The sequence below is a fragment of the Orbicella faveolata genome, unplaced genomic scaffold, assembly GCF_042242905.1.
Source record: "Orbicella faveolata isolate gen_17 unplaced genomic scaffold, um_ofav_v1 contig_35, whole genome shotgun sequence".
NCBI lineage: Eukaryota > Metazoa > Cnidaria > Anthozoa > Scleractinia > Merulinidae > Orbicella > Orbicella faveolata.
This window is the reverse complement of record NW_028301564.1, coordinates 28,314,325-28,326,452: the sequence shown is the minus strand read 5'-3', so window position 1 is coordinate 28,326,452 and position 12,128 is coordinate 28,314,325. Positions and strand designations below refer to the sequence as shown.

Below are 12,128 nucleotides of genomic sequence, written 5' to 3'. Positions count from 1 at the left end.
AAAGCGACAAAACGCACTAAGAATTTTTTGGATATCTGCTAGAGATGAGATAGTCCTGACAAACGGAGTGTGGCAACATAAGCCCCACAAGTAGGCAGTCGAGTTTTAGCCACGTCCCCACAATTAAGCCCCCAACAAGAATATTAGACTTTTTCCCCAAATTTTAACAGATGCATAACGAGACGAGGTAACAAGCAACAAAACGTACTAAGTATTTTTTTTGATTTCTGCTTAAGATGGGATAGTCCTCACAAGCGGGGTGTGGCAACATAGACCCCACAAGTAGGCAGTCCAGTTCTAGTCACGTCCCCGCAATTAAGTCCCCACAAGAATATTAAACGTTTCCCCAAATTTTAACAGATGTATAAAGACAAGTGGTAACAAGCAGTAAAACGTACTAGGTGTTGTTTGGATATCTGCTAAAGATGAGATAGTCCTCACAAGCAGGGTGTGGCAACATAGGCCCCACAAGTAGGTAGGGGTACGTATGTATGTGTGTGTGTGTGTTTGTATGTAGATAGGAGATACATACATAATATAATAATATAGGCAAATATCAGCCGAACTGATGAAGTTGTATTTTAAGAAACAAGATTTTCTTAGTGGGTACGTGAAATGCGCTTGCTAATGGGCTGACCTTTGACTCTGTTTTAACACTGTACGTGCAACTATAAATATATCAGTTATGGACTTCTGGTGAAGCGGAATGATCTGTCGCGCATTAAGGTCACATCCCAGAAGAAAAAAAGCGTATATAAAATACTGTGGAGGATATCTTAAACGCCATTTGAATTAATTTGTTTTGAGCAGAAGAAACGCCAAGCTTCCTGTGGACTATAAAAGACTTGCTCACAGTTCAGTAAGTATATGCATGTGACAAAGTGTTTTACAAGGCGCAGTCGCTTTTAACCTGTTTATCAAATCAATTGATCGAGGCTGCGGCTAGACTGCGCTTAGTTGTAGAGAGCAAGGTTGCCTGTGATCAGTGAAGTCGTCGACAGTCCTATAAACACCAGCAAAAAACGACCATTAAATATATGATAGAGGTCTGATTAGAGTGGGTAAATACGTGAAGTTAAGGATGATTATTACTGATTTTTTCAATAAGACTTTTTAAGAATATTTTGAGATCTTCACCAGTTAATTGCCTGCACGCTTACATGTGAAACAGTTTTCAAGTGTCGACAGTGAATTAAAAAGGTAAAACGTTTTACATTCCATATGCTGGTCTATGCATATTAAGCTCCACTTTGCAACTCAGTCTTAAAGATTCAACATTCTAAAATGATCTTATTCGATTATTTTGTGTGTAGGTTTCAAATCATGTTGCGGCAGGTTTTGCTGATTTGTCTTCTCATTGCGGTGACAGAAGTAGGGAGTACGGTAAGAATATTTCGTACATTTGTGTTTGTTAAAATTATTTTTACTTGTTAACCAGATATAGTGGACAGATGATCATTTCAGTTCGACACACATTACCTTCTTTCATCATTGAGCATGTCTCTTTTTGTTTTTCGAGCAGGAGATGTAAGACCTTGTCATAATCGTCAGATATGTCCAGATACCAAACTCCGAATATTTTTTGACACATTTAGAAACTTTCTGGAGGTTTAAGAGCAAATTCCCACAAAAATCAAACAAAATCAAATTTCTTCGGCAAGGCTAGGAAACTCAAATTCGCTCGTCTTTTGCATATAGCTAGCCTCTAACAAGAGTGCAAACAGGCTGTAGTTTTTTCCTTGAAACAGTTTTGTCTTTCCGAGAAAAGCGACATTTACGATTTAACTTTCAGACTCAATTTCATGCAATTTCATTCGATTCGCATTTCGCACTGAACTATTGAGCGCAGAAAAGTTGTAATACAACTAGCTTATTGCAGAACTATTCCTTGTCTAAAAAAGGACGATTTCAAGAATATTGGATTAATCTAATTATTTAGCGGTAAACCAGAGTGTTCTCCAATATTGAGTTAGTCAGTCGGTGAAAAGAATTGTCATTTTGACCATGAGCCATGCCTCGGAATTCCAAAAGATTTTAGATTCTAACTATACTAGGTTAGGTCTTTCAACATATGTAAAGTTCAGTTTGGGCAAGTGATTAGGCACTCGTCAAAAAATTATTCAAAATCGTTCACAAAAGACACAAAATCACGCCGGCAGCTTCCGAGTGCGTGACCAAAAGTATTATCATCGTATCGGCATATTACTTCAGTTCGAAACGTCAGCATTACCAAGCAGTATAAATGACAAAAACATAATAATAGCATTTTCAACTATCTCGGTTTGTAATATCCTGAATCTTGCAAACTGATTCTTTCCCTGCAAATAATTTTCAGCGGCGTTCTTGTCAGTACTCATATGACATCCGACTTTGAAGAAAAACAGTTACTTTCAAGTCCCATGTATGTATCATCTATCTGTGTTATTTGTGTCGTTTGATTGCGCCAGTAATAACTGCTTAATTGTCTTTCCACGTGCGACTTTCGGGTTTCCATTTTGAAGACGTTTGAAAGTCCTCCATTTTGACTGAAGATGTGTTATTTGAGACCCGTGCGTTACAACATATTTTACATGGGGTGAGGGTCGGGATTTCAGAGCTTTTAACAGAGTTACTTTTCTTTGTTTGAATTTTAAGCCTCAAAGACCTGGTTCGTGTGTAGCATTTATCGCTTTACCTAAGAAAGGAGGCCCTGAACTGGAACTAACATCGAGATATTGGAGAAATTCTAACGCTTTTTCTTTCGGAATGAATTCCCACTCTACCCTTACCCTGTGCGCAGAGACTTTTGCTGGACAATATGCAAATAAGAGACGCGGAGCCATCGAAGATGGCGGCTTATTTGTTACTGCTAATTACTGGGGATTTCTGCCTGATAGCAGGATGAATGATTGTACCAAACAACAAAACGGAAAATGTAGGAACATTTACATGGGAACTTGGTAATATTGAGCGATTTGGGGAATTCAAAATCACCAGTCGAATGCGTACAGGTTATGCAAACCTAATGGAACACCGTTTAAATGGCAGGATAGGAATGTTGTTTGACAGTCGAGACATGATAACCCAGCTAACGTAAACATATATATGTTGGTTTATGCTTAAGTCGAGCTGATATTTCTGTGATATTTCGAATTGAAGTGATTTAATGACAAAAACAATGGTAGTACTTTTGGTCACGCATTCCACTGCTGGCGTGATTTTAATGTTTTTGTGTATGATTTGAATAATGTTTTGACGAGTGCCTAATCATTTGCCCAACCTAAACTTTACATATATTGAAAGAACTATCCTAGTATAGTTAGCATCTAGAATCTTTTGGAATTCCGAGACGAAAGGGGCCCTGCGTAAAATGGTCAATTTTCAGCCCAGTTAGAACTTGTTAGATTGATGTTTGGACGTGAAACCGATAATGTCCTCTTTCTCGGAAATACCAAGACGTTTGAAGAAAAAAACAACATAGCGCTTTTACTTTTACTAAGGCCTACTTATATGCAACAGTAGGGCAAATTCTATTTTTCAAGCCTTACCGAATTACTTTTAATCCTTGTGTACATTTGCTCTTAAAAAATCTGGATATTTACACAAAAATGTCGTACTATATTTTCAAGGATATTTGGAATTTTGTTAGTTTCTTTGTGTTTAGAGCTGTTCTGCTCAATTTAGTCCAGCAATCAGTGATCAACCGGTTTCCCACTAATAAATGTATCCCGCGAGGATTTTGACAGCAGTGAACAGGTTGTAAGCTCACATTTTGAAATGTGACAAATTCCGTGAAAATAAGATAAAAGCACAACTGAAAAAAACGTATGTTCCTTTTAAGTGAAAATCATTATATTCGGCACAATATGACAAGTTCAAGTCAAGTCAAGTCATCTTAATTTAGGCAAGGTAGCCCCATCAGCCATAGGCTGGTATCAAAAGGGGCCCTGCGTAAAATTAAGACTATATGATAAAATATTCAGAATTTTAAAATTATCGCAAAGTTAGGTACAAGGAGTTTAAGAATTGAATAAAAAGGAAATTACATATCTATGAAGTACAATTTTTCTAGATCAATACAATAAAAGAGAACAATCAAAGTATATTTAAGTATTGTATTGGTAGAAAACTAACGGCTAAAGTGAAAACTAAGAGAGTTCTTGAAAATGGAAAGCGACGTGGCTTCTTTTACTGATGTGGGTAAATCATTAAAAAGAACTGCGCCTGAAAATCTAAATGTGTTTTTCCCTAGAGTTAACTTAGGATTCGGTGGGTGAATGTCGTTCCTTTGTCTTGTCTTGTAAGTGTGAATAGTGTGATTTCTAATATAATTATATAGCTCCATCGAAATCCAATATTGCCAACAGACCTATTTTTTATTAATTTTTGCAAACTGTCCAAATTTAAAATAAACTGGATAGTTTTTGCTCGAACGTTTTAGTTTAGCTTTGAACAAACTGTCCAATTTGAGAAAAATCTGGATACTTTCTATCAACCAATGAAATGTCAAGATAAATAAAAAAACCGAGTATTGGCCAATCAGGTTGCAGCTATTATCACTGCCGTCAAACGTCACCGAGCGAATGAAGCTCGCTAAGTTTTCTTATGTTAATGGCGGAATTTCCCGACTTTTCTCTCCACCTTTTTGACGTCTAAAGTTTCAAATGGAGTCTTCAGCTAGGTTTCCAGAGCTAGATGCTACTGATTTACTCGAGATGAGGGAGAATAATCAGAACAAGAACACTCAAAGAAGCAAAAAACCTGTGTTAAAGTGTTTGACCTGTGACGTGCTGAGCAAAGCGAAGTGAGAAATACTGTACTTTAGAGGATGACATATTTGCCTTCTTCATCTGTTTTTGGATCCTATATAATTAAGAGTCCCTCTCCACAAAAATGGAAAATAACTCGGCAAGGGTCGAAAATTCGATTTCGCTCATATTTTCATGGTAGATAGGCTAGGGCCTGACAAAAACTACTGGATAGTTTTTTTGGCAAAATATCCTTTTATTTCAAAGAAATATGCAAATTACCAAATTCCGTTAAAATCGTCATTTAACGCACCATGTTACTACACAAGTTTGAGAGCCTCGCATGCAAAACCACATCATTCTTCCGTCTCTAAAACACTCAAATGTTTTTGTGCAATGTTTAAATGTGTACTGGGTTGATTTTAGGGAATGTTGCGTTGTCTTTTTGGGTGCAAAATAATTAAATTTCGAAGACATGTATTTCATTCACTTAAAAGTACTTCGTGAATATAAGTAATTTTCACCATGTGCGAAACCTTCAAATGGATCAAGCTTCTGGTGGTTGAATCGCAGAAGGATGGTCTACATATTCCTGTAAAAAAATTTTTGGGCAAATGATTGTGAGCGACGCGAGAGCTTTTCAAAGTACGTCAAAAATGCAAATATTTGACCATCAGTCGTCAAATTTCAATTTACGGGTTAGACGTTTATTTTAGCATACGCCACATGACTTGACCTATGTTAAGTTGAAATAGACAGAGAGCTGATAATTTCGAAATTTTCTAACCTCATTTGCTGTAAAAGGCAGGTCCAAAGCCGATTTGACGTGTTTCTAGTCGATCTCTCACCATTCGTCGCTCATAAAGCAGAAGTTTGCTTTTGTTTACATAACGTCCGATGTACATCGCCATCTGTCAACTTATTTAACGGTCGAATACCATGAATCTGTGACCCTCTTTCGATACATATGATCACCACTGCATCTAAGTCAAAAACGGCTGAGTCATTTGTAGATAGTTGCTTGCTTTGCCCTACACCAAACTATTACGTTTGATCATCATGGTTTGATGGCTTGAATCCGCGGTTCCTTGATCGTCACGCAATGCTGTCATCCCATTTTAGAGGGTAGGGGTAGGACAATTTCTATCCTAACACGTAAGGCTCCGTAAGGCTTAGAATCACTGGGAGCACACAATCATGTTCAGTAGGAAGAGATTGAATTAGGAAATGAAAAGAATGAATAGTTTACCATTTCCCCTGTTGTTATCTTTTACTCGACCACCGCTACCTACATGCATACTACCTAAATTTAGTCTGTTTTTCTCACGAATTAGACTCGTTGTGATTTCCTATTTTTATTTCAGCTAGTTCTTGCTTCATTGATCTATAATTTGTTTATGGCGATTTTCTTAAAATTCTAGAGAGTACAGGCACTAGCTTTATCAGCTGTTGTCTGAAACGTCAGAACGTACAACAAACGTGATTTGAACCGACGCCACGTACACTATAGAACACGATTATATAAATGTACACATATTATTACATATATGAATAAACAGATGAACAATGATTAAATTGTTTCACTTATCCTGAGAGTGCTCTATACAAAACAGATCAAAATGTGCAGCGTATGCCGTGACAGCATTGCGTGACGAACAAATGACGGCTGTAAGATTGTGCTGCGCCCACACGCTTATCAGCAATGGTCAGCAATCGATCAAACGCAATATTTTGGCGAAGCGTAAAGCAAGCAACTATCTCCAAATGACTTAGCCGTTTTAGACTTAGATGCAGTGATGTTCATAAGCGCAGAAAGATGGTCACAGATTCATAGTATTCGACCAATAATAGGTTGACAGTAGGCGATGTACATCGGACGTTAACCTTGTGTAAACAATAGCAAACTTCTGCTTTATGTGCGACGAATGGTGAGAGATCGACTAGAAACACGTCAAATCGGCTTTGGATCTGCCTTTACCAACAAATAAGGTTAGAACATTTCGAAATTATCAACTCTGTGTCTATTTCAACTTATTATAGGTCAAGTCGTGTGGCGCATGCTAAAATAAACGTCTAACCCGTAAATTGAAATTTGACGACGGATGGTCAAATATTTGCATTTTGGCGGAACTTTGAAAAGCTCTCGCGTCGCTCACAATCATTTGCCCAAAGAAATTTTTACAGGAATCTGTAGACCATCCTTCTGCGATTCAACCACCAGAAGCTTGATCCATTTGAAGGTTTCGCACATGGTGAAAATTAATTATATTCACGAAGTACTTTTAAGTGAATGAAATACATGTCTTCGAAATTTAATTATTTTGCACCCAAAAAGACAACGCAACATTCCCTAAAATCAACCCAGTACACATTTAAACATTGCACAAAAATATTTGAGTGTTTTAAAGACGGAAGAATGATGTGGTTTTGCGTGCGAGGCTCTCAAACTTGTGTAATAAAATGGTGCGTCAAATGACGATTTTAACGGAATTTGGTAATTTGCATATTTCTTTGAAATAAAAGGATATTTTGCCAAAAAAACTATCCAGTAGTTTTTGTCATGCCCTAGCCTATCTACCATAAGAATATGAGCGAAATCGAATTTTCGACCCTTGCCGCGAAATTAAGAATTTGTCTGATTTTTACAGGCAGGCACTCTTAATAGGTAATAGGACTACATGCTTGTCCAATTTGAAATAATTGGATTCAAAAAATTCTGAGGACTGCCAAATTGGACTCGGCCTACGGCCTCGTCCAATTTCGGCTGTCCTCAGAATTTTTTCATCCAATTAATTCCAAATTGGACAGCATGAAGTCCTATTACATATACAAATAATCCAATAAATACGGAAGAACTAAGTCATTTAGACATTTCAAAACTAAGATACATTAAGTTAAGACAAAAATTTAGGATGTTTAGAAAAAAATCGGGATGCTTTTGGGGAATTTCCGGAAAGATATTAAGGTGATTTTACGTGATGTTCGTATCCAGCCTTATTGCGAAGAAGAGATAAACATGTAAACGTTACCGTCGCTATCGATTCCAGCAATATACCTTTACAAGGAGGTTTAAGAACCATACGCCTCGACAGGATCTGCGGATTTAACGAGAAGTGGTGAAATGCGAAATCTTGCTCAGTCGCAAAGCTGTGAAAATAAAATTGTAAATGAAAAGGAAAATAATTAAGAAGTAGAGGGAGATGTTTAAAATGAGCAAACATAAGCCAATAAGCGAAACCTTTTACGCAAATAGTCGAAAATTTTTGCGAGGCCTCCACGAAAAAGATCACAACATTCGTAATTCTCGGCTGATGTAACTGGTATTTTCTCCTTTTTTTTAAAGTTATGGTCTTTTAACAGAACAAATACGATTTTAACACTACCTCTGTCCGTAGAGGGTGGCACAGCTGTCAGGAACATTGGACAATCGTCACGTATACGGAGCATGGTATACAGGTAGATTTTATGCTCATCTATTTGAACTTTTTCTTGTTTAGCCTATTGTATAAACTTGGATTCAACAAAGGGTAGCGCAATCCTTATATTTTGTTATTCCTCCCGATCGAGTCTCTAGAACAAGCTAATAACAGAAACGAGATTTTGCCTCGCACTGGTTAATTGGGTTTTTTTTTTTTACAAATTTTCTTTCAGAGTTTCTTAAGCACATTTAACCAAGCACTATGCACGGGACGATGAATGAATTCGGTCCACGTTAAGCTTTCAGGGCATTTCTGAAGCAGAGATTGAGGAACTAGCCTACCTCATTGCATAACTTTTTGCAAGTGTTGTCAGTTAATGATTTCTCTAAGTTACATGTAAACAATAGGGAATATACATTTTAACTGATGAGCTTTTCCCTTGCTTTGTGAGGACTGTTATTAATGTTCAAAGTATTCGTCCCTTGAATTGTTTGCAAAGACTTTGCCTGTGGATCTGAATCTGAGCGTTCATTATTTCGTTGCGATTAGTTTACCGCGTCATCTGATGAACCGAATGTGACAAGCTCCAGCGGGAGAGAGAACTCAACTTCATCACGCAGTTAAAATAGATCTTGCTTTTATATCTTTGACCAACGTTTTTTAATGGCCCTTTCATAAAAGTTATAGATTGCATTTTCTTGGGTATACAGGAGCAGCAAACCCACGCGTTGGTTTGGTAAACTGTAAAAGTGCTCTTCCAATGCAAAATCTCGCGCGAGTTTACTGCGTTGGTAAATCCAGAGAAAGTGCGCCTTATTGCTTAAAGTTGTTCAATAACCAAACCAGATCTGTACATACCGGTGTCTAACTAGCTGCCTCTTTATATTTCGTTTTGGCAGAAATTACGGACTTTGCAGTCGACGAACTGAGTGGGTTTACCCATCAAAATGGCCGACTAATAGTACGATCTAGTGGATACTACTATATATACGCGCAAGCATGGTTTGAAAAGTATACAGGAAACCATCGCAACCGCTTGGCCATCGCTGTAAATGGGAAACCTGTCAGCTTGCTACAGACGTCCCGTGAATCAGACTACGGCGCCGTGTTTAGTGGCGCTACAAAGTATCTGTATAGGGCCGACTACATCAGCTTGGAGACCGTGTATCCCAGCAAGCTGTGGATGGCAAAAGCACACACCTTTTTCGGAGCTTATGAAATTTAGAGGAAATAAAACACACTGAAGACAACACTATTGGACAGTCACTGAGTGTTTGACTCAAGGTCTCTTATAATGTTTTGTGGATAATAGGAATAAAACACATATAAACATATCTGTTAAAAAATCAAGTGGTGCTCTAATTTTCATTTCTGTGTTTCTGTAAACTCTTTAGCCCTGCAGTCATGATGTGTTGGCTACCAATCACAACGACCTGCTATCGACCCGTCAACAGCCTCATTTGATATTACGGCCACCGTTTCCGGTTAGCACCAAATTCCACTCAACTTTTATTCTGTAAACCCTGTTAATCTGACCACCTCGTTGATGTACATTTTAACCGGTCAAGTTTTGCAAATAAACTTCAAAAAAGGGTTTGGAAAGAATGCAAATTGTGAGGTTGCGCGTTGGAGTTGCGAGTTACGAGTTGCGGGTGGCGAATCACGAGTTGCAAGTTGCGAGTTGCGAGTTGCAGGTTGCGGATTGCGAGTTGCGAGTTGGTAGTTGCGATTTACTAGTGGCAACAACAGCAACCTTGATTTGTGCTCTCTGCGAGTTGCGAAATGGGTGGGGAAGGATGAGGGAATGAGTTGCGAGTTGCGAAATGAGTGCGGAAGGATAAGGGACTCATTGGTTCACATGAAAGAAAGTCATGCCTTCAATCAGGCTCCAGTCTATGTTTGTTGGGATACCGTCAGCACGCGAACCTTCCTCAAAAAAGTTCTCTTGGATGCCGTTGAAAGTAGAAATTTTGCCGACGGGCTCGCTACGATCGGTCATAATTCATCAGAATTATTACATATCAGTGAAATGCTTCAATGTATTTTTTTTTTTCAGTTAGGAAACATCAAGAAAATGTGTCTTTTGCAGTCTTTAAAAAAAAAAAAAAAAATGATTCAGTGTAGGTCTTCGTTTGGAATGGGCTATGAACGCTAACAAATGATTTCATGTTAAGTGTTAAAAATACCCGGTACAAGTGATGATCAACTTTCTAACATAAATCTCTTTTCTTGTTTTCGTAAATATCTTTTTGTTATAATTAGGAAATTGGCTATAATATAATTCGTGAGGCCCACAGCGAAGGACTGAACTTAACTCTAACTTTTATCTGCCAGATCTGTGCTTTTTAGTGGCCAAACATCTTGAATCGACTGTTACAAAAAAAGACAAAAACAAAAACAAAAAAAAAAAACAGGGTCATCCATCAAGAAGACTAAACATGAATACAGGTTAACTAAGTATAAACAGAAAATGTTCCAAGTCAATTCCTACAATGCTTTGTAATTATCGTAGAATTCTCCCCCCATGCTCCAAATACTCATAATTTCAGTAAAGTTTAAGTCAAGCTGCACTTGCATGTCGTACTCTTTTACAATTTCCACACCGACCACACGTTTGGCCGCCTGGTTGCGATATTTATTGCCCTATAGATTATCAAGGCTAGAGAGTGAATCACCCATATCCAGGTGATCTGTGACGTCATTGCGGGAGCCTGGGGAAAGAAATTTTAATGCCGTATCCCATAAACCAACGCACGCACCAATTCAATCCGTTTTCGAATCATGGCGGCTGGTCGGCTACCATGCGGGAAGGTTTGCGACGTAGAAATCGTTCCATGGAAGAGAGATATTTATTCTAAATTAGACTGAAAGGGAAAGGTCAAAAGCTTACTTACTAGGATGTCTTCTGTGAGTCAAATCCTCGTATAATTCCTTCGGATTTCGTCAGCGCTCGATTATTTCCCGTCGGAGAGTGTTGAATTTACATGTACATTGAATCAGTGAGTACATTTTGACGACGTACTCAGTTTTATTCTGCGGTGGAAGTGTTGTTAACAGATCTAAACAAGCTAGCTGTCCGGCTCTGAGGAGAGTGAGTGAGTCGGATCATTCAGGATCGGATATCTTTCCTCGGGATTTCCATGGACGTGCGAACTTGGGTAAGTTGCCTGTAGGCCTCCATCGGCTGCTCGCTTCAAGGGTGGAATTTTTAGTAGCAGCTCTTTCAACTGGCTGAATTTTGACTCTCTTTGACGCTCTTTGACGCATCAGTCCTAGCGTAATCCGGTATGGTGGTTTGTCACTAGCCAGGATACATTGCTCTGTCCATTTACCACTCGATTTCTGGTTGACGTCTGCTTCAATGATAGAACTCTGCGTAGCCAAGTGCCTGCGAACCTTCCTCTCCATCTTTTGTTGTGACTTGACATCTAGAACTATGGAATCTTCGGTAATTTCCAAATCAAGAACGTCAGAGGTTTTCATAACTATGCAGGATTTTTATTGTACCGATAGCCCTCTTTTTATTTCTAAATATCCTAAAAAGGGTGCAAACTTGTGAAAGACGTGCACATTATTTCCTAGTTTTAAAAGTACTTTGACGATTTTTGAAAATGGCACTTTATACTTTGTTATTCGTATTGTGTAATTCTAGGAAAAATCCATAACCACCCTACAGATTCCTACCTCCATTGTCTCAAGGAAAGTAAAGCTAGAGAAAACATTTTGGTGCCTTGGGTTTTTTCTGGCACAATACAATCACCGTCAGTGTAAACTAGTTTGAAAAAGCACATTTTACCTGCTGAAATTTTTGCAATTCACAAACAAAGCGTTTCAGCTAATCAAATACCAAGGTGAGCAGTTCCAGGGTAGTACTCAGAAAGGGGTGTACCATTCAAATTTTTACGCCCAGTGTTCCCAAGATTTTGTTTGGCAAACTCTCTGTGCTTTTCTTTTGTGGGGGCTTTTCCACACAGTTCAGTCT

General features: G+C 38.3%; 1 protein-coding gene across 1 annotated transcript; it reads left to right on the top strand.

Annotated features, from left to right (window-relative positions):
• Positions 1–723: 723 nt before the first annotated feature.
• Positions 724–9,751, top strand: LOC149104125 (uncharacterized). Its single transcript, XM_089273065.1, has 4 exons — positions 724–859; positions 1,314–1,383; positions 8,123–8,183; positions 9,046–9,751. Exons 2-4 carry the CDS (start codon positions 1,324–1,326, stop codon positions 9,369–9,371), a joined length of 447 nt encoding a protein of 148 aa, XP_089129191.1. The 5' UTR covers positions 724–859; positions 1,314–1,323; the 3' UTR covers positions 9,372–9,751.
• The last annotated feature ends 2,377 nt before the right edge of the window (positions 9,752–12,128 follow it).